At 51.3% G+C, this 22,628-nt stretch overlaps 1 protein-coding gene and 1 long non-coding RNA gene across 2 annotated transcripts; one reads left to right on the top strand and one right to left on the bottom strand.

Annotated features, from left to right (window-relative positions):
* Positions 1–256: 256 nt before the first annotated feature.
* On the bottom strand, positions 257–4,560 carry LOC128849333 (uncharacterized). The gene is made up of 3 exons (XR_008447335.1): positions 4,001–4,560; positions 1,593–1,814; positions 257–466 (listed from the first exon to the last, which is right to left on the bottom strand). It is a non-coding gene; the product is annotated as an uncharacterized LOC128849333 (long non-coding RNA).
* Positions 4,561–4,840: 280 nt separating this feature from the next.
* Positions 4,841–7,540, top strand: OLIG2 (oligodendrocyte transcription factor 2). The gene is made up of 2 exons (XM_054083955.1): positions 4,841–4,904; positions 5,620–7,540. Exon 2 carries the CDS (start codon positions 5,658–5,660, stop codon positions 6,528–6,530), a length of 873 nt encoding a protein of 290 aa, XP_053939930.1. The 5' UTR covers positions 4,841–4,904; positions 5,620–5,657; the 3' UTR covers positions 6,531–7,540.
* Positions 7,541–22,628: the final 15,088 nt, after the last annotated feature.

Below are 22,628 nucleotides of genomic sequence, written 5' to 3'. Positions count from 1 at the left end.
GAAGTGTTAAAAGGAGTCTGGATGAAGGGGGTTTGGTAACATCTTAAGGTCAAAGAAAGTCAGTCCCCATTAATCTCATGGGTGAGAGATATGTCCTGTTAGAGTAAATCATGATTCTTGAGAAGATGGACGACTAAACCTGAAAGATGTAAGACACAGAATCTAGCCTGGGTTTTAAATAGCAATTTAATTATTTTGTTGTATATAACAGCAGGCTTAGAAGTGAAAAAAGTTTATAAATAAAGACGGTTTCTTCTGCTAGATGAGAATAGGAGATGGCCTATTTTCTGCATATTTTTAATCCTGCAAGTATCACAAACATCAACTCTGGTATTTCTGAGACTTCCCTCTGGGTGACTCCTGTGAAGATTAGAAGCTTTTCCAGTCTCTGATTGAATGGGAAGACATGCTGAGTTTTTGGCAAAGACCATGTGTCTCCAACATTTCAATTGAACAAGTGTTAGCACTGAAAAAAAAAAAAAGAAGAATCTCACCAGAATAAAAATGACTGCCTCACTCAATGAACCAGGGTTTCTTTCTTGGGGATCACAGGTATCAAATATGTTAGTTGGAGTGAAAAAAAAGCCTGCAGGCTGGACTTTACTTAAAAGTCCAGAAGACAGCAAAAAAATACATTTTATTTGATTCAGATACATTCAGAAAGAAAAGGAAAAGCAGGTGGGGAAGAGAGGGAAGAAGAGCAAAAGGGCCAAACCTTTCAGAAGTTATTCCTTGCCCTGAGACTCCCCTCATACCTTAAGGGCAGAGAGCTTGCAGGCAACCCCCACCATCCTCAGTATCAGGTGCTGGGATTCGTGGTCCTGCCGTGTTGGGGGAGGAGAAGAAGCACAACAAGGACAACAATTTTGAGGCCAGCAGACCCCCTGAAGCCCACACTCTCAACAGAAAAATTGAAAAGTTTCTGGAGCTGTAAAGCCCAATTTTGAACCCACAGCCCTGCTAACAGATGGGAGGCAGACAGCACTGGGGATCAGGCCTTACAGTTTCAGAGGCACTATTAAAACTGTTTTCAGCTGCCAGTCTTGAAGGACCCACAGTCACACACAGCCCCTTCGTCTTTTGGATACCTCAGATTCCTTACAGCCAGGCCATGGCACTTTCAGTATAGCTGTGTGTTATTCATGAGGAAAGACTCTGGGCTGTAGTCCTTGAGGGAATATAGGCAATAACAATCCCAAACAATAACCTAATGACATTCTGAGCGATTTTCAACATGAAAGCAACAGTCTGGTTTTTATTAAGTTATCACTTCATCATGTTCCCTGATTGCCTTCATTCACGCCTTAGTTGCCTACAGTTGCAATCTGAAAAAAAAACCAAACCAAACAACAAAACACAAAAAACACATTCACAGGTAAGAAAATAGGCTCTGCTCCACATTTTAGTGTCAAAAGCAAGTTGGGGTGAAGGTCTCCTTTGGGACCCCTCCATGGCTGCCTTCCCAGGACATGCCGATGTGAGGAGTTTGCAATATGGAGCCTTATTGAATCGAGAGGGGGAAAGTGGGATATTTAATTTCACATCTCATGGCAGAGATCACACACACTCCCCTTCCTCCTTGCACCCCTCACCTTCTTCTGATGAGGAGACAGAGAAACATCGCCTTGCTGCCACTGCCCGGGCCAGCCCTGGCCCATGCAAACTTCACGCTCCCCTGTGGAAGGAGCTTCATGGGTAGCAGCCGGGACAGAGTTCACATCCAGACAAGTGGACAGTGAACATCAAAGAAATTCTTTGCCTGGTTAGGGACACAGATCCCTGTTTTTCCTTGGTGGTGGTGCAGGGTTTCATCTCTGGAGGGAGAGAAAAAAAAAAAAAAGAAAAGGAAAAAAATGAAGAGGAAAAGGAAATGAGAAGGGAAAAACGGAGGGGGGAATGAAAAAGGGTGAATGGGGGGGGAAGGGGGAGAAGGGGGAGAAGGGGGAAGTGGGGAAAGGGAGGGAAAGGGAATAGGAAGGGGAAGGAAAGGAAAAAAGGGGGGAAAAAGGGAAAAAAGGGGGGGAAAAGGGAAAAAAGAGGAAAAGGAGGAAAAAGGGGAGAAAAGGGGAAAAAAAGAGGAAAAGGGAGGGAAAGAGGGAAAAAGGAGGAAAGGGGGGGAAAGGAGGAAAAGGGGGGGAAAGGAGGAAAAGGGGGGGAAAGGAGGAAAATGGGGAAAAAAAGGTGTGCACTGCTCACTTCTCCCTCCCCGGGACCCTCTAGAGCCCGGCAGCCCCGCTGCCCCTCGCTGCCCAGGCAGAGGCCGTCGGCTCTTCGCCGCTTTCCCCGGCGCCTCCCGACCGGTGTCCTCCGCCTCTGCCCTTCCCGGTGCCTCGGGGCGCTCCTGCCCGGCCGAGCGGGAGCCGCCGGGCTCGCGGGCTGCAGAGGGGCTGGCGGAGTCTTATCCCGGGGCTGAGCCCCGGCAGCAGCTACCGCCAACCCACCGGGACCCCCTGTCTGGGGCGCAGGGCGGCGGCGGAGCCGAACTCTTGAGAAGGAAAGGTCCCAGCCTTTCAAGGAGGAAAATTCCCGAGCTCTGGGAGGTGGAAGGGAGAGGAGAGAGGCGGTGTTTTCCTCGATTTCGCCCTCGCCCCACCTGGCCTGGCAAGGGCCCCTTCCCAGTGCCCGGACCGGGCTCTGCCGCGACCCGGCGGCGGGATGGAAGGCAGCGGGGCTTAATTAGCTGTGCTCGTTATCGCCCTGTTCTGCGCGGCTCCAACAATGCGCCGTGGAGAGCCGTCAGGCAAAAGGCAGAGGCAGCCCTCCCGCTGCCCCACCGGGGAACCGGGCAAAGTTTGCACACTCGTGTGTGTGTGTGTGTGTTCCTCACCATGAAATAGATGGGAAGTTTGCAGAGACGTGTGTGTGTTCTTCACCATGAGATAGATGCAAAGTTTGCACAGTCGTGTGCTCGTGTGTCTGTTCCTCACCCTGAAATACATGCGAAGTTTGCAGACGTGTGCATGTGTGTGTGTATGTGTTCCCTACCATTAAATAGGTGCAAAGTTTGCACGCTCGTCTGTGTGTTCCCCATTATGAAGCAGAAGCAGAGTTTGCACAGATGTGTGCGTGTATCTTCCCCACCATGAAATAGATGCGAAGTTTGCACCTACGTGTGTGTATGCGTTCCTCACCGTGAGATAGACGCAAAGTCTGCACACTCATGTGCATGTGCGTATGTGTTCCTCGCCATGAAATAGATGCGAAGTTTGCACACTCGTGTGCATGTGTGTGTTCCCCACCATAAAACAGATGCAAAGTCCACACACTCGTGTGCATGTGTGTGTGTGTTCCTCACCATGAAATAGATGCAAAGTTGGCACACTCACGTGCGTGTGTGTGCATTTATGTGTTCCTCACGATGAAATAGATGCAAAGTTTGTACAGACGTGTATGTGTGTCTTCCTCACCATGGAATAGATGCGAAGTTTGCACACTCGTGTGCATGTGTGTGTTCCCCACCATAAAACAGATGCAAAGTTTGTACAGACGTGTGTCTGTGTTTCTCACCATGAAGTAGATGCGAAGTTTGCACAGATGAGCGAGTGTGTGTGTGTGTATGTGCGTCCCTATCCTGCTCCCCTCCAAGGCTCAGCCCTCCCCCTCGCCCACCGCCCCCCCTGCGGAGAGAGGTGTAAGGGATGCTCCCGGCTGCCCCTGCCCGGGCTCGGCAGCCCGGCAGGCAGGTGCGGGCACCGGGGGCCGGAGGGGCTCCTCGGGCCGGGGGGAGCCCGGGGCACGTCCCGGGTGGCCGGGCTCGGGAGGCAGCGGGACACACGCCGGGCGGCTGGCCCGGCTGTCGCGAGGACAGATTTTCCTAATTGACCTGTTACGGATCATCCCCGCAACCGTTGGGAAACACATTTCCACGCTTCACTTCTTCACGTTTTAAATACATATTTAACGGATGGTTGAGGCTTGCCGGGCCAGCTGGGAAACACACGGGTGTAAAAATAATACAACAAAGGGGACGGGGGGGGGACGACGACACACACACACTAACCCTGGGAGGATTTACCCCGGTGGGAGGAAGCCCCGATCCTGTTGCACGGAGCCAGGGGCTCGCCGGGAGCCGGGATGCGTTTCCCAAAGTCACTTTTTGCCGTTAAAATCTTCTTCTGTTAATGTCTTCTTTCTTTTTTTTTCTCTCCCCTCTCCTGCTCCGATCTTGCTGGAGTGTGGTTTGAGAGTAGGGTTAATGTTACTGTCTTGTCTCTTTCTCTCCTCTCTCCTGCTCCGATCTGGAGCGCGGTTTAGGGGTAGGTTTTTTGGCTGCCTCGGTTTCTTCTCCCGGTGGCAGCTGGGCCAGCTCTGGGAAATTCAGCTCGTGTGAACGGTGTGGCCAAAATCACTTTTCTTTTTTCTCGCCCCTAGAGCCTCCCTTTGCAGCGCTTAACGGGAAGATAAGGGCCAGGCTGGGGGCAGGAGGGGGAGACGGGGCCGAGGCTGTTGCCGGCAGGACAGGACGGAACAGAACACGGGAAACACCGCCGTGCAGGCGGGAGCCGGCCAGCACGGCTTCCCCGGAGGGCGATGCGGCGGGGTCAGGGAGTGTTTGGTCCCGTCCCCGTCCCGTCCCGCCCCCCCAACAGCTGTTCCCGGGCGCTGTCATTGTTGCTTTTTAGTAGGGATTTGACAAAAGTCCCTCCCCCCCCACCGCGCCCCCCCGCCGGCCGTCTCTTCCCCCCCCCCCCTTCCTCCGTCCACCCGCCCCATCGAGCCCGAGCGGCCCCGCTGACATCAGCCGCCCCCCCAGCCCCCTCCGCCGATTGGCGCAGCCCCCCTCCCGCCCGGTGACATCGTTCCTCCCCGGCGCGGCTATAAACCCGCCGCCGCCGCAAGGTGCGCGGTGGCTGCCGTGCTCGCCCGTCCCGGCGCGCCGCTCCCCACGGCCGCCCCCGCGCACGGTAAGTGCTGACCCCCTCCCCACCCCCCGGCACCGCATCCCCTGGACCCCGGCATTCCCAGAGCCCCGGCCCGGAGGAGAGGCGTGGAGGGACGGGACGGCATCCCCCGAACCCCCGGCATCGCCCGAACCCCCGGCCCGGCGGAGAAGCCTGGAGGAAGGGATGGGACGGGACGGGGTGGCATCCCCCGAACCCTCGGCATCCCCCGAACCCCTGGCCGGGCGGAGAGGCGTGGAGGGAGGGACAGGACGGTATCCCTCGAACCCCCAGCATCCCCCCAGCCCCCGGCATCCCCCAAACCCCCGGCCCGGCGGAGAGGCGTGGAGCGAGGGATGGAACGGAACGGCATCCCCCGAGCCCCCGGCATCTCCCGAATCCCCGGCATCCCCCAAGTCCCCGGCCCGCCGGAGAGACGTGGAGGGACGGGACGGCATCTCCCGAATCCCCGGCATCCCCCGAACCCCCGGCCCGGCGGAGAGGCGTGGAGGGATGGATGGGACTCGACGGGACGGGACGGAGGGGATAAAAATAAAGAAGATGTGTAGGGTTTTACTCGCATTGGGGTAGTCTTCCCCACCGTTCGGGGAGAGGAGAAGACGGCCCTGGGCAGCAGGGAGGTGGGGGGAAAGGGGGGCCGTTTGTGGGGCTTGGAGACCCCCGAGTTTCCGCGGGCGCTGACCCAGTGCCGCCTGCGGGCTCTCTCCCCTCCCCGCAGGCACCTCGGTGCGCGCTGCCATCGCCGCCCGCCGGGCCATGGACTCGGACGCCAGCCTGGTCTCCAGCCGCCCATCTTCCCCGGAGCCCGATGACCTCTTCCTCACGGCCAGGAATAAAGGCGGCGGAGGGGGCTTCACGGGCGGCGCCGTGTCCAGCTCCACGCAAAGTGACTCCCCGCCGGAGCTGAGCGCCGAGCTGCGCAGCGCCATGAGCGCCGCGGGGGTGGTGGTGGTGGACAAGCTGGGCTTCAAGTCCTCCTCGTCGTCCTCCTCCTCGTCGTCGTCCTCCTCCTCCAAGAAGGACAAGAAGCAGATGACGGAGCCGGAGCTGCAGCAGCTGCGGCTGAAGATCAACAGCCGGGAGCGCAAGAGGATGCACGACCTGAACATCGCCATGGACGGGCTGCGGGAGGTGATGCCCTACGCCCACGGCCCGTCGGTGCGCAAGCTCTCCAAGATCGCCACGCTCCTCCTGGCGCGCAACTACATCCTCATGCTCACCAACTCCCTGGAGGAGATGAAGCGCCTGGTCAGCGAGATCTACGGGGGCCACCACGCCGGCTTCCACCCCGCCGCCTGCCCTGGCGGCATGGGAGCCCACTCCGCCCCTCTGCCCGGCCACCCGGGCCACCCCGCCTCGCACCCCGTCCACCACCCCATCCTGCCCCCGGCCGCCGTCTCCAGCGCATCCCTGCCCGGCTCCGGTCTCTCTGCCGTCAGCTCCATCCGTCCTCCTCACGGGCTCCTCAAATCGCCCTCGACCGCCGCCGCTCCCCTGGGCAGCGGCTTCCAGCACTGGGGGGGGATGCCCTGTCCCTGCAGCATGTGTCAGGTGTCCGCCCCGCCGCACCACCACGTCTCCGGCATGGGCACCGCCAGTCTCCCCAGATTAACCACCGACACCAAATGAGCCCCGACCCCGCGCCGCCCCTCCGCCTCCAGGACCTACAAACACAGCCCCCGACACACGCATCCCTCCCAGGGGCGGTGGGATGGGACGGAGCCCAGCCCGGAGTCTGCCCCGCTCCCCGAACAGCGGGAAAGACCACCCCGAAGCAAGTAAAAACCTGCGCATCTTCTTTATTCTTCGTTTCACCTTGCTGTCGATAACTTCGCTGGGAGGGGGGAAGAGCCCCAGGCGCGCCGCGAATGGACGAACCGAAACGGCAGAGAGGGTTTTGCTCGTTTGTTTGTTTGCTTGCTTCCCCCCCCTCCCATCCCCCTTCTCCCCGTTTCGTTTCTACACGTTTCCCAGCCCGTGGAGCTGTTTCTGGGTCACATCCCGCCCCGAAAAGCCCATCCGTGGAGCGCCCGGCCCCGCTCCAGGGGCTCCCGGGAGCAACACCGGGGCTCCGGCTGGAATGTAGCCGGGAAAATCGGTTTATTCTCTCCCCGCTCCTCCACCCGCAGGTTTTTTGTTCGGTTTTCTTTCTGGTTCGGGATTTGTAAATATACCGTTCAAGGATAACGATGCCAGTCTGCTCTGCTTGAGCTTTCCGTTCGTGCACTTGTACTCTGTAAGCATCATGAGGGAATAAGGGGTCGGTTTGCCTTGATTTCGTTGGTTCGGATTCCTGGGGTTTGTTGGTTTAGTGGGATTTTTTTGTTTTGTTGTTTGTTTGTTTGTTTGCTTTTTAGGTATATAACACTTTGGTTTTTTTCGTTCCTGCCACCTTTAACAAAGTTTGAACTCTTTAATGCTCTTTCTGTGTAGGAACTTTCACACTGTCCGTGTTGCAATACTGAGAACTTGGGCTTGTTTCTGAAATAACAACTTTTCTTATCGCTGCCCCTTGCAGAGATTTTATCATCTGTTTATTTTTGTAAGAAAAAAAAAAAAAAGAAAAGAAAAAAGAAAAAAAAGGAAAAAGTTGCTAAATAATATTTATTACTTGTTTGGTTGCAAAAAAAAAAAAAGTGATCCACTGTTGAGATTTTAAATAAAAAAAACCAAAAAGCATTTTAAATAAACTGCCTTTTCCTTTTTCTTGCTGTTCTGAGGCGAGTGGGGAGGCGGAGGCAGGCACTGGTGCGGGACCACAAAGCTGGGAAGGGATGGGAACATTTTCGACGCATCTTTATCTTTTCCCTAAGTTATTTGTTAGTTTGCTTCGCCGGCTACTTGAAACTCGTTTGTTTTGGTTTGTTTTTTTTTTTTTTCTTTTTTTCCTCATTTGTTCATTGCAGAATAAGGGCGGCAAGGAAAGAAACGACTGATGCTGGCTTCGGAATGTGAAATTTTTTTTTTTTGTCTACCGAATCCAACACTTGGCAAGGGCTAGATATTCCTTCAGGGAAACATCAAACTTAGCGATGTGGTGTTTGCTCATTGTAATCGCTTCTGCACACTTGACCTCCAACCAATAACCAACTAAACGAAAATCCACGGAAAGGGAAATTATTTGGGGATGATCTCTTAACTCGTTTTTTTTTTCCCTCTCGAAGATGATAGCACCTCTCCCCGTATGTATTTTAGCAGCTCTCCTCTCAGCTATTTGGGCAAGATAGATTTTACCCTCTCGCAGGCTCCAAGGAAAGGGATGTCAGATTGCGGGCGCGGGGGAGCCTTCTTTTTCTGTGAGGAGAAGAAGAACAACCCAAGCCAATCCCTTTTTTTTTTTTTTTTTTTTTTTTTAAGGAAAAAGAGGTGGGCAGCACCCGCCGGTTGGCAGAAAAGCTCCCCGGGTGCGATTCCTGTGGAATTCCTCTGTGTGTGTGTACATATATATATGTGTGTGTGTGTGTGTGTGTATGTATACTGGACTCTCTCTCTCTCTTTCTCTCTCTCTTTCTCTCTCTCTCTCTCTCTCTAAATGTATTCTAGGAGACCATTGAAGAGTTTTGGGAGCACAGACACCCGCGGGAGAATGAGAGTGAGCCCAAGCGACTATTTTTTTTAACGCTGTTTATTTTTTACTGTGTAAAGCGAAGCTGTTCCCGAATGGCCAGAGCGGGATGCGGTCCCCTCGGGGTGTCGCAGCCCAACAGTCCCCCCTCCCCCCCCCCCCCCCCCCCCCCGGGCTCCTGCCTTGTGGAGTTTACACCTTCCTTCTGCCGCTTGCCCCATGCCAACCATTTCAGGAAAGAGAAATGGGTCTCGTAAACGAGTGCCTCCCACCCCAGCATCCTCCCTTGTGAGGATGAGAAATACAAGCGCGCACACACACTGGTCTTCTTCAGGGATGCCCAACCCAACCTCCCCCAGCTCTCGGAGAGATGTTCTCCTTCCCAGCACCTTCAGTACTGATTTTGGCCAAACAAATCCTCAGTACTGATTTTGGCCAAACAAACCCTCAGTGCTGATTTTGGCCAAACAAACCCCATTTAAGGCGGGGAGGGATAAAGCCCCGGGGACCAACGCCGAGGCGGGGGACAGATCTCAGGCAGGACAGGATTGTCCCAGTGCCTTCTCCAGCAGCAGAACTGGCCCTGACCCTAGTGGCCAGGAGGCTGCTGGTGCTGTTTCCTTCAAGGATGCTACTTCTGCCTCTGTCTGCGGCTTTGAAGGCGATCCTTGAGATACAAGACCCTCCGTTTCTGCCTTCTCCGGCGGATGGGGGAGGAAGCCGTGCAAGAGAAGGAGCTGACAGCCAGGTGTCTGCCAGTGGCTTGGGACAGTCCCCCCGACGGCCGCTCTTCTGCGAGGCTCTGCTGCAAGCAAGAGAACGGGCTGGGCCGGAGAAGGGGTAGAAACCACCCCAGTCCCGGTTTTTCTCCTTGGAGCTCAGCTACCGCCCCAGCCCTGTCCCCTCTCTCATCTGCAGGGAAACCGCAATAAGCAGAGCAGCTTTCCCAATTAGCAAGGCTCCGGCGAGAGAGTGCTGCTGCGGAAGAAGGGCAGGAGCAGGTGAGAATTAGAGGGAGCATCATTAGAAGCTGTTCTTTGTCTCTATTAAAGGCAATAATTAGCACCCTGACAGATGCAAAAGTCAGCAGTGGCCAGAAGCCGGTAAATCCTGCTCTTCTGCCTCCCCGAGCCCCCCGGAGGGCCTTTCCCCATGGCTGACAGGTGGCTCCGGGGAGCCCCGACGGGCAGCACCAGCCCGGGAGAGGGGAGATGGGGGTGTCGTGGGGATCCGGCTCTCCCAAGAGGGCATTTCGGCCTCACTGGGCCCTGCCGTGGCAAAGGCAACGAGGGCAGCCTGGATCCCTCCCGGAGCCCTCTTCCCACCCACTGCCAGTCAGGATGGGGACACGCATCCCCCTGGGATATGGAGGGAACCCCGGTGGTTCTTGGCCAGGCCATGTTGCAGGGGGATTGGAACTCGATGATCTTTAAGGTCCCTTCCAACCTAAACTATTCTATGATTCTATGATTCTATGATTCTGTGTTGAGCTGAGCCATGCCACTAGCTGTGCCCCCTCATCCTCTCCTTCTGGGCTACCTGCAAATGAAATTAGCCACCTTGCCGGGCCCCGGGCCCCCTCCCACCTCCCTTGTTCCCCATATGCTCCCCTGCACCAAGGAGTGCCCCGCAGGGCTCTCCCGACTGCATTGCCTATAGGTGAAGCAGATAGGGTTACAGGGAGGCGGGGGAGCCCATATGCTCAGTACACACTGGTGGAGGGGGTCACCTGTGCCTATAGCCAGGCCAGGAGGCTCAGGAACCCACATTGCTACTGCAGGCAGTTCCCAGCCCTCTCGAGATGCAGTGGCCTCTCTGATTCTCAACCCACCACCCGCCTGATCCCCGTTCCTCTAAATTTCATAGAATGGTCTGCGTTGGAAGGGACCTTAAAGATCATCCTGTTCCACCCCCTGTCATGGGCAGGGATACCTTCCACTGGATCAGGTTGCTCATAGTCTCACCTGGTCTTGAATTTAAGCTTCTTTTCAATACAAGCCATGCAAGACCTCCTCCTTCACCCCCCTCCTGCTTTTTTAGGTCTCAGACCTATCAAAACTTGTCCAGACTGGTTGGAGGGAGTCCCCACCTGCATAATCCAGTCCAGACAGTCTCCTCTGACAGCCCCACTCATACCCTCACACCTTACTTTCCCCACTTTGCCCTTCCCTTCCCCACTTTGCCCTTCCCTTCCCCACTTTCCCCTTTCCTTCTCCACTTTCCCTTCCCTTCCCCACTTTCCCCTTCCTTTCTCCACTTTCTCCCTTTGCCTTCCCCCCCTTATTCTCCTCACCGACACTTGCAGGCATAGCACAGAAAGTGGAGAGCGGGACAGTCAGAGGTTGGCAACACATTTTAGACAGAAGCTCCAGTGCTTCAGGCAAGCCCAGGGAAAGGAAAGATTTGCCATGTCACATCACCCAGGCAGTTCCTCTGCATTTACCCCCCTCCCCCACCAAAGTCCTTGTCTCATTTCAACAGGAGACTTTTTCAGCCTCTGCCTGGCAAATTTTGAGCCAAGTAGCCCCAAATCTTCCACAAAACCCAAGGCATACTGCTCCCTTCAGGCTCACGTCCATGGCTCCTGTGAGGCCCCTGTTCTCTTCCACAGGGAGGTACCAAGGCACCAGCTCTGTTCACTGCTGTTTTATTCCTGTGGGATGGGATCTATCAGAGCCTCCTGAGTGGGGCTGCAGGCTCCCTTCCTTTTCATTTGAATGAATGCTTGCAGTTAGTATCCAAATGCCTCTCAACAGTTTAAAAAAATCAGTCTTTTCACAGATTAAAAAATCAGTCTTTCACATTTTTTGCCTACAGACCTCTCTCACAGTGATATAAGCTCAGGCTTGCTTGGAGAAGGGGCCACTGGCGGGGGGAGGTACATAAATACAGGTTACATGCATCTAGTCCTATGTCTAAGTTGAAAACAGAAAATTTTAATTCTTTCCCCCTTGAAAGCCTCATTATACTGATATTCTGGGGCCAAACTCACCCTGGATATCACTGCGTTCTCCCCATACCAGAGTCAGAGTTGCTGAATATGACAGGTGATAAGTGGGTATCATTCCAGACACTAGAGCTAGGGCTGTGGCACAGCCCAGGGATGCTGTTTCTCTTGTTGTTTTTACACTTCCATAGCCAAAAGACTGATGTCCCATGTACTCTGACAGCCCGCAAACTGTGTGAGCCATCCCCCAGAGGATGGCTGACAGGACACTGGTGTGCCAGGCACCAGGCTCTGATGAAGTCACCAGCCCAGCAGCTCTCGCTTGGTGTTGCAAGACGGTGCTTGCAGCGTAGCTCCAGTTTCCGCGTGCTGGAGTGGTGTTTTCATCTCTGTGTGGGATGGGCATCTCCGGTACCACATCTAAATGTTATCCAGATTATTTCTGAATGCTCAGGCAGTTTTGAATGCGCAGCTGAGGACCAGATTTTCAGAAGAGTTACCAACATCTCTGCAAATGCTCAGCATCCACAACCCAGCCCTGTGCTCATCTCAGCCATGTAGGGGTTGAGATGGGCAAGGAGTTTGCCAAAAGCCTGGCTCCAGCCGTGAGAGCTGTCCCTTTCCAGACTTCCAGCCCTGGTGGCTATGGGTTAAAAATAAGGCACGCTGCAGTCTGCCAAACCTTTGGGGATCACCTGGTCAGCAAAACTGAATTTTCTGTTACACACATTTAATAATATTTAAATATTTCTACTAAAAATTGTTAAGGGGAGGCAAGAATTATAACAACAGCAATGAGTCCATCAGACTGCACCAGTTCTGCCTCTGCAAAAACGCATTAAGTACTTGCTGGTTCCATCTTCAAAGGTCCAAGCTCACTCTCATCTAGCCACCCTTACGCCTTGGATGGTGCTTCTGAAGTTGAGAGAGGTTTCACATTGCTTTCAGTGGCAACTGAAATGGTTTTTGCAAGCTCCTGGTCCATCTGCTTGAGAACAAGAAAGCAAGAGGTGAATGGTCAGCCTGTTTACCACACACACACACACACACACACATATAGAGTGCTTACTCAAAGTCTTTTACCCTAAAAGATGGATGTAAATGCAAAAGAGTGTTTCCCTTTTTCATTCATCCCCATTCTTGGGATTAGCTTTAGAAGTTTTGTTCTGCCATTTATCTTCACTTGTTGGAGATGTCTTGACAAACTCCTGAGAATTAATTTCCCATCAGCTTTTTGCCTCCTCTTCTTGAACTGGCAGGTCAGATCTCACCATATGCATTAGAAGAGGTTATCTGGATGGGCCACCCTGCTCCATTGTCCCTTCTTATGCCTGTCCCTGTCCCAGCAGGAAACCAGTGTCATGCACATGGAAAGAGCACTGAGGGAATCAGACTCCTCTTCCGAGCAGCCCTCCACTCCTTGCCTGTCATCAATCATTGCATCCCGCTGCCACAACCAATACAATTGGATCGGGCCCAATACACAGGGTGTTTCCTGTGAGTCAGAAGTGTGCCTTTTAGTTTAATATATTCCCAATGTTGATCCTATTAGCAGGAAAAATCAATCAATCACTGTCAGCAAACATCACCAGCCTACCAGATTGATCACAGTGTCAGGATTGTTGGAGGATTCTGCAGATGCAGAAGGCATTTGTTAAATGCAATTTTCAGAAAGACATATATATATATATGTATAAGATGCACATTTATACATGTCTTTGTCTGCTTTAAAAAAAGAAAAAAATGTATAGTTCCTTCTTTTTTGTCTTTTTTTTTTTTTTTTTTTAAAAAAAGCAGTCACGGTGGCAGCCACCATCCTTGTGACTAGGGAATTAGCAGAGTTTTGGAAGTGGGGAGCTTATTTTGTTCCTCCTGAGGGAGTCAAGCAAGGTTTGGCTTGCTGTGCCTAAAGGAAAGGAGTCCAGAGATGTATGTAACATAGGAGTAGGAAGGCTACAGACTCTTTCCAATGGGCGGAGCTGAGGCAGCGAAAGCCATCAGCATGCTCTGTGGGAGAGATAATCCACAAGGTGCAGATTCAGCCATCTCCCTCCAGTGCTCAGCCTTCATCTGAGGCTGTGCTGAATGCCCATCAAGTTTCTTTCTCCACACCCTCCACTCCTTTCCTCCAGGAGAAATAATTCAACTCTATAATGCTGCTCAAGAGACACAGAAAGGAGATTTCCTCTGTCATGGGCAGTGCAGGGAGCTGAGTGTACCAGGACAGCAGGAAGCTGTTCCCCATCCCATATCTGAAAAAGCTCAGTGATCCCAAGAACCAGGGAGAAGCCAGCATTTTCCCTCACCAGCCCTGGCTTCTCAGTGACGGTGGAAAGCAGGAGAGCTCTCAGGTCTCTGCACCACTGACAGGGTTCACTCAGCACAAAAGGCACACAAAGAGGGGGCTGATGGAGCCTTGCCAGGGGTAATGTCATAGAAAGGCTGGGAAAAATATTTTTCCTAGTTGGGACACGAGATGGGGGGATGAGCTGCAGTGAGAAAAAGAAAATTGATGGGTCTTGAGATATGAGATGTCAGAGGGTTAGCTGTGTAACTGTGGCCCCTTCCTCTGTGCTCACTGAGAGATATTTTTGGGACTGGGTTTCCCATGGGGGCTGGGTGTCTGTCAGGCACTGGGCAGAGGAAATGTGAGGAGGGATTTAATCTTGGAACCTGCCCTGTCTGTTCCTTACTTTCCAAGGATGGCCAGTTCAAGCCATCTGAAGTTGAACTTGTGTGAGCCTTAAGCAGGTGTCCTCTGAAAGCCAGACCCTGTAGGAGTGCTTGAAGATGGTTCGGGGAATCACCTGTCTCCTCTAAAATGTCCTGAGTTTACTACATGTCAACATGCTCTGCATTAAGTGGCTCTGTGCACTGGAAGGACAGCCCAGTGTGACCACATCTGGGCAGCACACCCTGGCAGTAGCAGCCCGCTGGCTGGCTCGTCTTTTTCAGGGAGGGTTTAACTGAAGCCAGGTTAAAGAAGGGAAGAAGCCTCCCATGGACTGATTCTTTTCTCCTGGCTCTTGAACAAAACTTAAGCGAGAGCAAGCAGTAAGGTAGCTACCATTACCACATGTGTTTGCATAATATTGTGACCCAGGGAAACAGAATCTTTCCAGTCAATACAATAGAAGCCCAGGAAAAGCTGGAAGCAAATGTTACCAATCGTGGTCTATCTGGAAGTTGATAGCAATTCTTACTGTAAAGTAAGAGTTACTTGGCTTGCCCCAAGCACATCTATCACACATCAGCAGCATGCCAGGAATGACTTAGTGCTGCACAGCTAAGGTGTGGCGTAAGGTCTGTACGAATCACTCCCAACGCACACAGCCCTCCCTACATGCAGACTTTGCCCGTGCAAGTGGTGTGAAATTTCATTATCCCCACATTAAAAAAACTGACAAAATGCCTTAACGAGAAAGGAGCTGTAGGGTGGGAAGAAGAATGGGCTGCAGTGCCCCAGGCAGCTTTTACACTACTTGAAACAGTTTATAGCAACAGAGTAAGTGGGGAGAGAACGAAGGAAGCATCACCCATCTGGGATGCGCACCGGAGAAGCAATTGAGATCTTACCCCTGGGTGCTACTAAAGCACATTATTGTCACACACACCTTGGCATCCAGCATCTCTGATGCAGAAGTGGGAGATAATTTCTGAAGCCATTCAACTTCAGAGTGACTGTCTCTTACCTGAAAACACGCAAAAAGTTAGTGAAGAAGAGTGGAGATGGGAAAAAGGGAGATGCAAATCCACAGAATAAGTGTCCTGCAGAAAGGAGAAGCCCCTTCTGAGATAGGTCTCTGAAGAGTGGGATTTGCTTGAGACAACACAATAAACACGCGATTAAGATTTCATTTCTTCTTTCAGGTCTACTGGGAAAAATACTTGTTAGCTTCATTAACAAACCTGTCCTTAATCCTACCCATAAAAACCCATCCTTCTGAAAAAAGCCCCAAAATTATACTAGCAGAAATCCACCCAGTCTTACAGAGTCTGTTAGTAAATGAACTTTTAATGTATTGAAAACATATTCATTATAATGTACAAAGAGGCAATTTTCATTTTGTTTGTGTTCTTAAGAGTGCGACAGCGTCTTGTTTGCGACTGCCCCTGGGTATAAGCTATCATTGTGTAACTTAATTAGATATTCTACATGCTAGTGTGAGGGACATATGTCTATTCACTGTAACAAACATCAAGTGTCTGCCACATGCTTTCATGTTTCTGCTACGTTGAAATAAAGGCAGAGCAAGTGCAAGCTCTCCCAAGGACCTGTGGCCCCAAACAGCTTGAACACAACCCGTCAGCATTCACCGATTGGTTACAGTTTATTAACAGCCCATAAACTTCTCATCTGCTCCTGGGCACTTGTTAGGGTTGTCACCTGCAACTGCCAAGAGCAGCACAATCCCTTTGCTGACGTGAATCGGGGTTTCTCAGATGCTGCCTTCACCCGCTTTCTCTTTCCCAGCTCCAGACATGCTTACTTTACACAGGTCGGTTGAAGGTGACCTAAAAGTAAAATGAGAAAGCCTGCTAGTGAAACTCGGGCAAGTAGTAGCCACAGAGTGCTACTGCACTGCCTTGTGCCTCCAGCCCACGAACTTGCAGTGAGATACTGATGTGCTCAGGTTTCCAAATCTCAGCCTGAGCACTACTGGTGAGCTGGCAGTGCCCACTACACGTGCTGGGATCCCACCTCTTGCCTATGTTTTCCCTCATCAGAAAAAATAAGACGTAACTTTGGCAAAATTAAAGGATTTAGAAAGATGAAAATGTCTGACAGTGAGTCAGATTAGTTAGTCCAGGATTTCTAACTGGAGGCAGCGATGGAGTTTCAGAGATAATGTATGAGGACAGTGCATGGAGAGAACAGTATTTCCCCACATACTTCCAAGCACCTAGACACCTGCAGATAACATTACTTAAGGAAAAATAATCTTTGACATCACTGTATGTCCACATAGACAGTGCAACCACACCAAAACACCCAGCTAGCACATCCATTTGGCTACAAAAATCCAGTCCTACATTTCCCCTCAAGCATCTCAGCAGCTTCATATTCTGTGACACCATATGATGGGTGCTTCCTCTGCATCCAACATCATCATATCAAGTCTTTCCAACGATGCCTTCACATCAGACGAGAAACAAGACTTCACCAGCTGGAAGGTGGGCAGGGAGGTATATCAGCCCCCCACACCTCGACAGGTAAGCAAGCACAAGTACATGACTGGGGAAATCAGATGGGATAATTGATGGGAATTAGAGACAAACAGTTTGGATACAGCAGCTTAGAGCAGGCAGAAACAAACCCAAGGTGTGCATTTTTCTTGGCGATTTCTCAGTGCTGCTGCTGTGCATCCTATTAGCCCAGCATCTGGCTGCCCTCTGCACCCACTTCTGCGCATGGGTCCCACAGAGGGAGTGGGTCTCCCATAGCAGCCAGGCATCTCTGCCCACCCCACAGTCACAGATGAGACACACAAGAGCTTCCACGGGCCAGCTAAAGGAGAGTTTCCAGCTTGGCTGCTGGCATCAGCTTGCCTTTTTTGTCATCTCTGTAGTGTTGGGCAATGACAGGGGGAGGAAACACTGCTAGCAGTTACCACCCTGGAAATACCGCATTTGACAAATGCTCTCCAAGGTGGATGTTATTCAACCAAGCTTAGGGCAGGACTTCTAGTTTTTTTATTAAAATTACACTTCTGTATTATTTTAAAGAAGAGAAAAGTTACAAGCTTTGAATGTCCTGTGAAGCATAGATCTACACACGCATACATATGTGCTCTTTCCAAAGCAGAGGGAGCAGCAGTCTCAAAGACAAGAAAAGCTCTGTAAGAGCTGGGTGTGGACCCACATTTCACAAAAACTATAGACACTTCTGCATTGGGATGAGCACAACTTCAGCGCCTGGAGGGCAGGTGGGTCTCGTCACTGGGACTTCACTTCTAGTGTCCACCCTTTTGCCTCTGGACAGTGGCACAGCTAGAAGGATGCCAACAAGGAATGACCTGGTGTCCTCAGCCCAGCCAAAAGCTTTTCTCGTCTTCCTCCAGCATGAATTTTCAGCAGTGACCTTGAAGGTGAGGTGCTACTCAAGGCGGTGGCAAAGGTAGAGTCCAGCTAATGTTCCAGCTTCAAGGTTACTGGTGAAAATTTGCCTTTGCTCTCCTCGCCTGCCTCTGCTCTCTGGGCACAGTTGTGGGCCATTGTGAGATGAAGAAGGTGCTGTGGATCAGGTAGCTCTGGGAAGCTGAGCACACAATGAGCCATGTGAAGTTTTTGATGATAACAATTTTAGTGCCATTCTAGTACTTTTAAATTAGGAGTAGCTGAAAAGACTAGATTAGAAACAGCACAAGCTGCTCTTGGGTGCCGTGTGTGTCAGCATGCAAAGGCAGCAGAGGAAAAGTTAGAGGCTTTTTATTTGTACTTTTTGTTCCCTGCTCACATGCGGACACACGCGCATCCAGAATGCCTAATACTCCAGACACCTCTATCAAGAGGCCAAAACATGCTTCTTCCAGGTTTGCTCTTTAAGGAAACAAAACTGTTCTGTTTATCCTCACAAAGGCTCGTGCAAGGCGGGCCAGACTGCTAGCTAATCCCCACCGCCTCCCGTCCCGGGACCCTCCGGCCCACCCTTGGCTGAACATCCCCCGCAGAGCAACAGGGAGGGAATTCATCTTTATGGGAACGGTCTCAGCCTGACATGAGCAGGGACACTAATTATGGGCCCCGCACTGCTCTGTATGCAGGGGGAGGTTTCCGCGGTGCGCCCTGCCATGCTGTCCCAGCTATTGTTCATCGTGCACGTCAACCATCTGGAAAAAGAGAGCTGCGAGAGCGCCCTGCTCACTTCAGCAAGCTCCCACGCGCTTTCTCTGATAGAGGATCCACTGGCGACCAAGGAGAAGGATGCAGCCATGCTGCTGCACCCGCATGAAAGGACGAGGATGGCTCTTTCACACCATGCCACCAAGGAGGCTCTCCGGCAGCCGTGTCTGCTCCGGGTGACTCTCGCCTCGGCATTAGCATACAACATCTGTCGTGACTGAGCCCTGGCGTGTACGGCAGAGGGCTTGGCACAGTCCTGCTGTCGGCACATGCACGTGGCTTTCTGCAGCTCTCACAGCCACAGAGGCACAGCCAGCACACACTGAGAGCCTAAGCAGGCGCTGCGCTTCCCATCGATGCCACTACACAGTTTGTGTCGGACTGGAGGTGCACGTGACTCCTCTACCAGCGCATATAAGTACTCGCTATACACCCTGTCCAAGGCATAAAGTTATAATAAAAGTTCAAAGTAATTTTTATCTCACTTTTTGAGACAAAGACTTGAAGCTCCTTGTGAGTGAGATCTGTTTTGCATAGCTTTACTTGTAAAGAAATAAGTCAGATTTGTTGGTTGTGCTGATACCTCTGCTTGCTTTCTTCAAAGGCTTTTTTGTCGGTACATGTTTGATGACAGCAGATTTGTCCAGACCAGGATGGACAAGCAACTTTTACATCACACAGGCACCTCTAATATCGAAACACATCCTGGCCTCACCATGAGGACACTGCATCTCTGTGAGCATTAACAAGTTGGCTAATAGAAACAGAGGAAGGGAAGCTGTAAAAAGGAAATTACTACAGAGTAATTTGCAGCAATACGAGGCTGATCATTCTCACTACTTGGTGTGTTTACTTCTCCTGTTCTGCCAAATCTTAAACACCAAACAGGCACAGGTATCATTTTATTGACTGTTTTCTGAGGCAAGGGCTGTGGTGCCTGCCTTGCTTCTCCATGTTATTCCTCCAGTGGGATTCTCAAATTGGCTTTACTTCCCCACACCACCGAATGACTGCATATGGATCAAATGTATAGGGGACTTTGGACATCATTCCACTCAGCATGCAAAACCTAAGCAGCTTTGATAGCTAGATCCAATTTAACACAATGCCTCGAGGACCTAAGGTTCTTCATTATGCTACTTGCAGGCACCATCTCCACCAGGAAGCTCACACAAAATCAGTCAGAGCTGCAACGTGCAGCGCCACAGTTATCACATACCAACCTGCCATGTGAATTCCTTATGCCACACCGTTGTAGACAAGCCTTTAGGGCCCACACACTGATCTTGCCCTCCACTGTGGCCACCTAAGCCACCTACACATCTGACCCTTAGTCAAGTGATGCCTGTTCAGTGCTGCAGATCTGGGCCCAAAACCGTCTATTCCCTCTGGTATGTGTTCCCCTCTGCAAATCATAGAATCACCAGGTTGGAAAAGACCTCTTGGATCATCAAGTCGAACCATGCCACTAAACCATGTCCTTGAGCACCTCATCTACCTGCCTTTTAAATACCTCCAGAGGTAACCTGAAAGAAAAAAACACAGCCAAGACTTGCCACTGAAGAGACAGTTTTGCCTTAAGTAACAAAAATCCCAGCACAGCCAGCTGTGCAGGACAAGTTAGGGCCACAAGCCAAGCAGCACAGAAAGTGAGATGTCAGCTCCTCCGTTTCCCAAGCATTCAGTCCACACAGGGCTGGAACTGGAGTGGTGATGGTCAGTTCTTGTGCCCACTGGCAGTGAAGGTCCAGCTCATGACTTCTCCCAAGTTTAAGCAAAACCAAACTTTGCTGAGGCAAGAAAAAAGTGCTGCTCTGTCCCAGGAGGAGGGTTTGAGTGAGGAGTGGGGCTGGAAGCTGGAGCAGCAGTGGGAAGAAAGAAGGCACAGAGAGTACTCACAGCATTGTTTCACAGAGACAGAGGGTGGTTAAGGGAAGAGGCTCCTCCTGGATGCATTTTTGTCTCAGCTTATCTCTGGTACAGCCACAGTTCGGGAGGCCACAGTGCCTACAGTACCTGAAACTAGAAGCAAGTGAATATCTGCTTGGGGTTTGTGTTACCTACAAGGTAAATTACCAGCAGCACCTCAGTGTCAGAGCCAGCTGGTCCTGCATCCACACAGTAACAGCACCTGAGGATGCCAGGCTGGAAAGCCGGGGCAGTGTGGCAGAGGAGGCAGCGGGGTCTAGTGCTCCTCATCTGAGCCCATCCTGGAGTCAGGATGGTGCCAGCAGCTGCTCTCCTTGCTGCTCCTTGCCTGACTTGATCACTCACACCACTAAACTGCTTCAACACAGTCTGCTCTTTAGAGAACCCACTCTGTCCATTGAACTTGCTAGCTTGCTGCCAAAACCAAACAAAAATGATGTTTTTATCCTGATTTAGGAGTAGCCGGGCGTCTAGTCCTTGCCACGACAACGTGTGTTTCCGTTTAACAGGTTCTTCTGTACTTCTCTGAATCCATAGGGCAGGCTGGGATTTTCAAAGGCACCTAAAGGAGCCAAGCAGCCAGCCTCCATTTAGTTGCAGTGGGATCTGAGCGTCCAATTCTCTTCAAGTTACTCTGAAAATCCTGTCTCTAGTACCTATGCATGCAGTGCCTTGTGCACCAGCTGTCAGACTACTCAATGATGAAAAGAGTCAACATCTCAGCTTTCCATCCTCTGGTCTCAGGACCAGTTCCCAAATCTCCCATCCCTTTTTGGCATCTGAGATCGCCCTGTTCACTTTTTCTGCAGATGGGGGGGAGGGGGGTTTGCTTCCTACAGACAGCGAGCGGACATGGAAATCACCCACGCTGCAAGGAGGTTGTGCCAGCAGAAAGCAGACCAGGTGAAGGGGGAACAGTACCCCTCTGTGCTCTCCATAAAGGGGGATAGTGGCTTTGTCTCCTGGCACCTCCTGTTTTTGCAGGTGCTCTAGGAACTTGGCTGCAGGATGCCAGCCCACCACATCTATTACCTTTTGGATGCCTATAATTAATCATTCATCCCCTTCTGGGCAGGGAGAATGGGAGCTTCGCCCGATGCGGCCCCGGCCCTGGCTGCCTCCCTGCCAGCCCATTCGGCCGGTTTGTTCCCTTTCAGCCCAGCTCTTCCTGCCGCTTTCTGCCCCCTCAATGGGGAAGGAGTGAAACCGGATGGCTGGCTTCAGCACAGGGAAATGACTTCAGAGCCACCTTTGTTTCTCCTCTCATTTCTTTGCCCGCACTTGGCCGTGTGTCACGATGAAAGGGCTCATTTGAAGCTGCCTGGGACATCCAACAAGCAGCATAGCTTCAGCCAGAAACGCTCGCATCTTTTTGGGCCGAGGGAGAGGCTGAGCCAAGCCGCCAACTTTCTGCAGCACAACTGACCATGACATCAGGCATTGTGTTTGAAATTAGCCACAGGCTTCCAAGCAAATTGTCCTTTTGGATTGTATCGGTGTAAGCCCTCTACAGTGCTTGGCTTTGGCTGCTGACTGCAGAAAGCCTCCAAGAATATTTCTTGCTCTCGTGAGGAAAGCCAAGGCTTTGAAATGGATTTTATACACTAGTGTGTGTGATTTCACAGCTCACTGGCATGACTTTATTTTGTGAAAGACTAGATATTATTTTGCATGCATCTTCTTTCATGTAACATCATTAAAGTGAGCATTTGATTGCTTAATTCAAGCTATTTAACAAAGAAAAAGAAAATCCTAACTTTCATTCTTTTATTCTCATTTATTTTCAGGGAGTTAAAACTATGACTAACAATACATTTTGCATTAAAGTGTTTTATATTAACAGAGTATAGCCAGCTGCTACAAGGCAATCTATTTGTACTTTGTATTTGCATTTTTGTGTATTTTTTAATAAAACATCCCAAGAAGCTACTGATATCTGCAGCAAAATGTAAATATTCACTCAACAAAATTCTTTCCAACTGAGATTTGAGTTTGTCTTTTGAGTGGCTGCATTTTAACAGAAACAATAACTGTGTTTGAATTAGAAATTATTTTCAATTCGTCCTTTGTACTTGTTTCTGTGCCTGCCTGCAATTTGAAATGGATCATTAATATGAAAATAAGAGGAAAAAACAGAATTTGCCACAGCGACCACACACATCACTCTCTTTACTAACCCCATAAGGAGTGTTAGCTCAGGTACACGCCTGCCCCGGTGATGTCCTGAATTCCCATCTCTTCCCCAATACAGCATGAAAGAAAGGCTTGAACTACTGTATTACATTTAGAGGGTGTGTGCAAGACCTACAGCAGTGCAGGTACCACAGCCCCTGCAGTAGTCCAGGTACGGCAAGAGGGGACCCAGAGCCACTTCAGTGACCTGTATGCCTGGAGCAGCTCCTGGAAAGGCGGTGGAGCCCCTGAACAGGTCTCCCTGGTGGCA

This window comes from Cuculus canorus, chromosome 1 (genome assembly GCF_017976375.1).
Source record: "Cuculus canorus isolate bCucCan1 chromosome 1, bCucCan1.pri, whole genome shotgun sequence".
NCBI classification, from domain to species: Eukaryota; Metazoa; Chordata; class Aves; order Cuculiformes; family Cuculidae; genus Cuculus; species Cuculus canorus.
This window is presented reverse-complemented; position numbering and strand designations above follow the sequence as displayed.

Bases quoted from the DNA above. Each gene is read 5' to 3' on its own strand.
- OLIG2 (XM_054083955.1), top strand. From the start codon at position 5,658: ATGGACTCGGACGCCAGCCTGGTCTCCAGCCGCCCATCTTCCCCGGAG.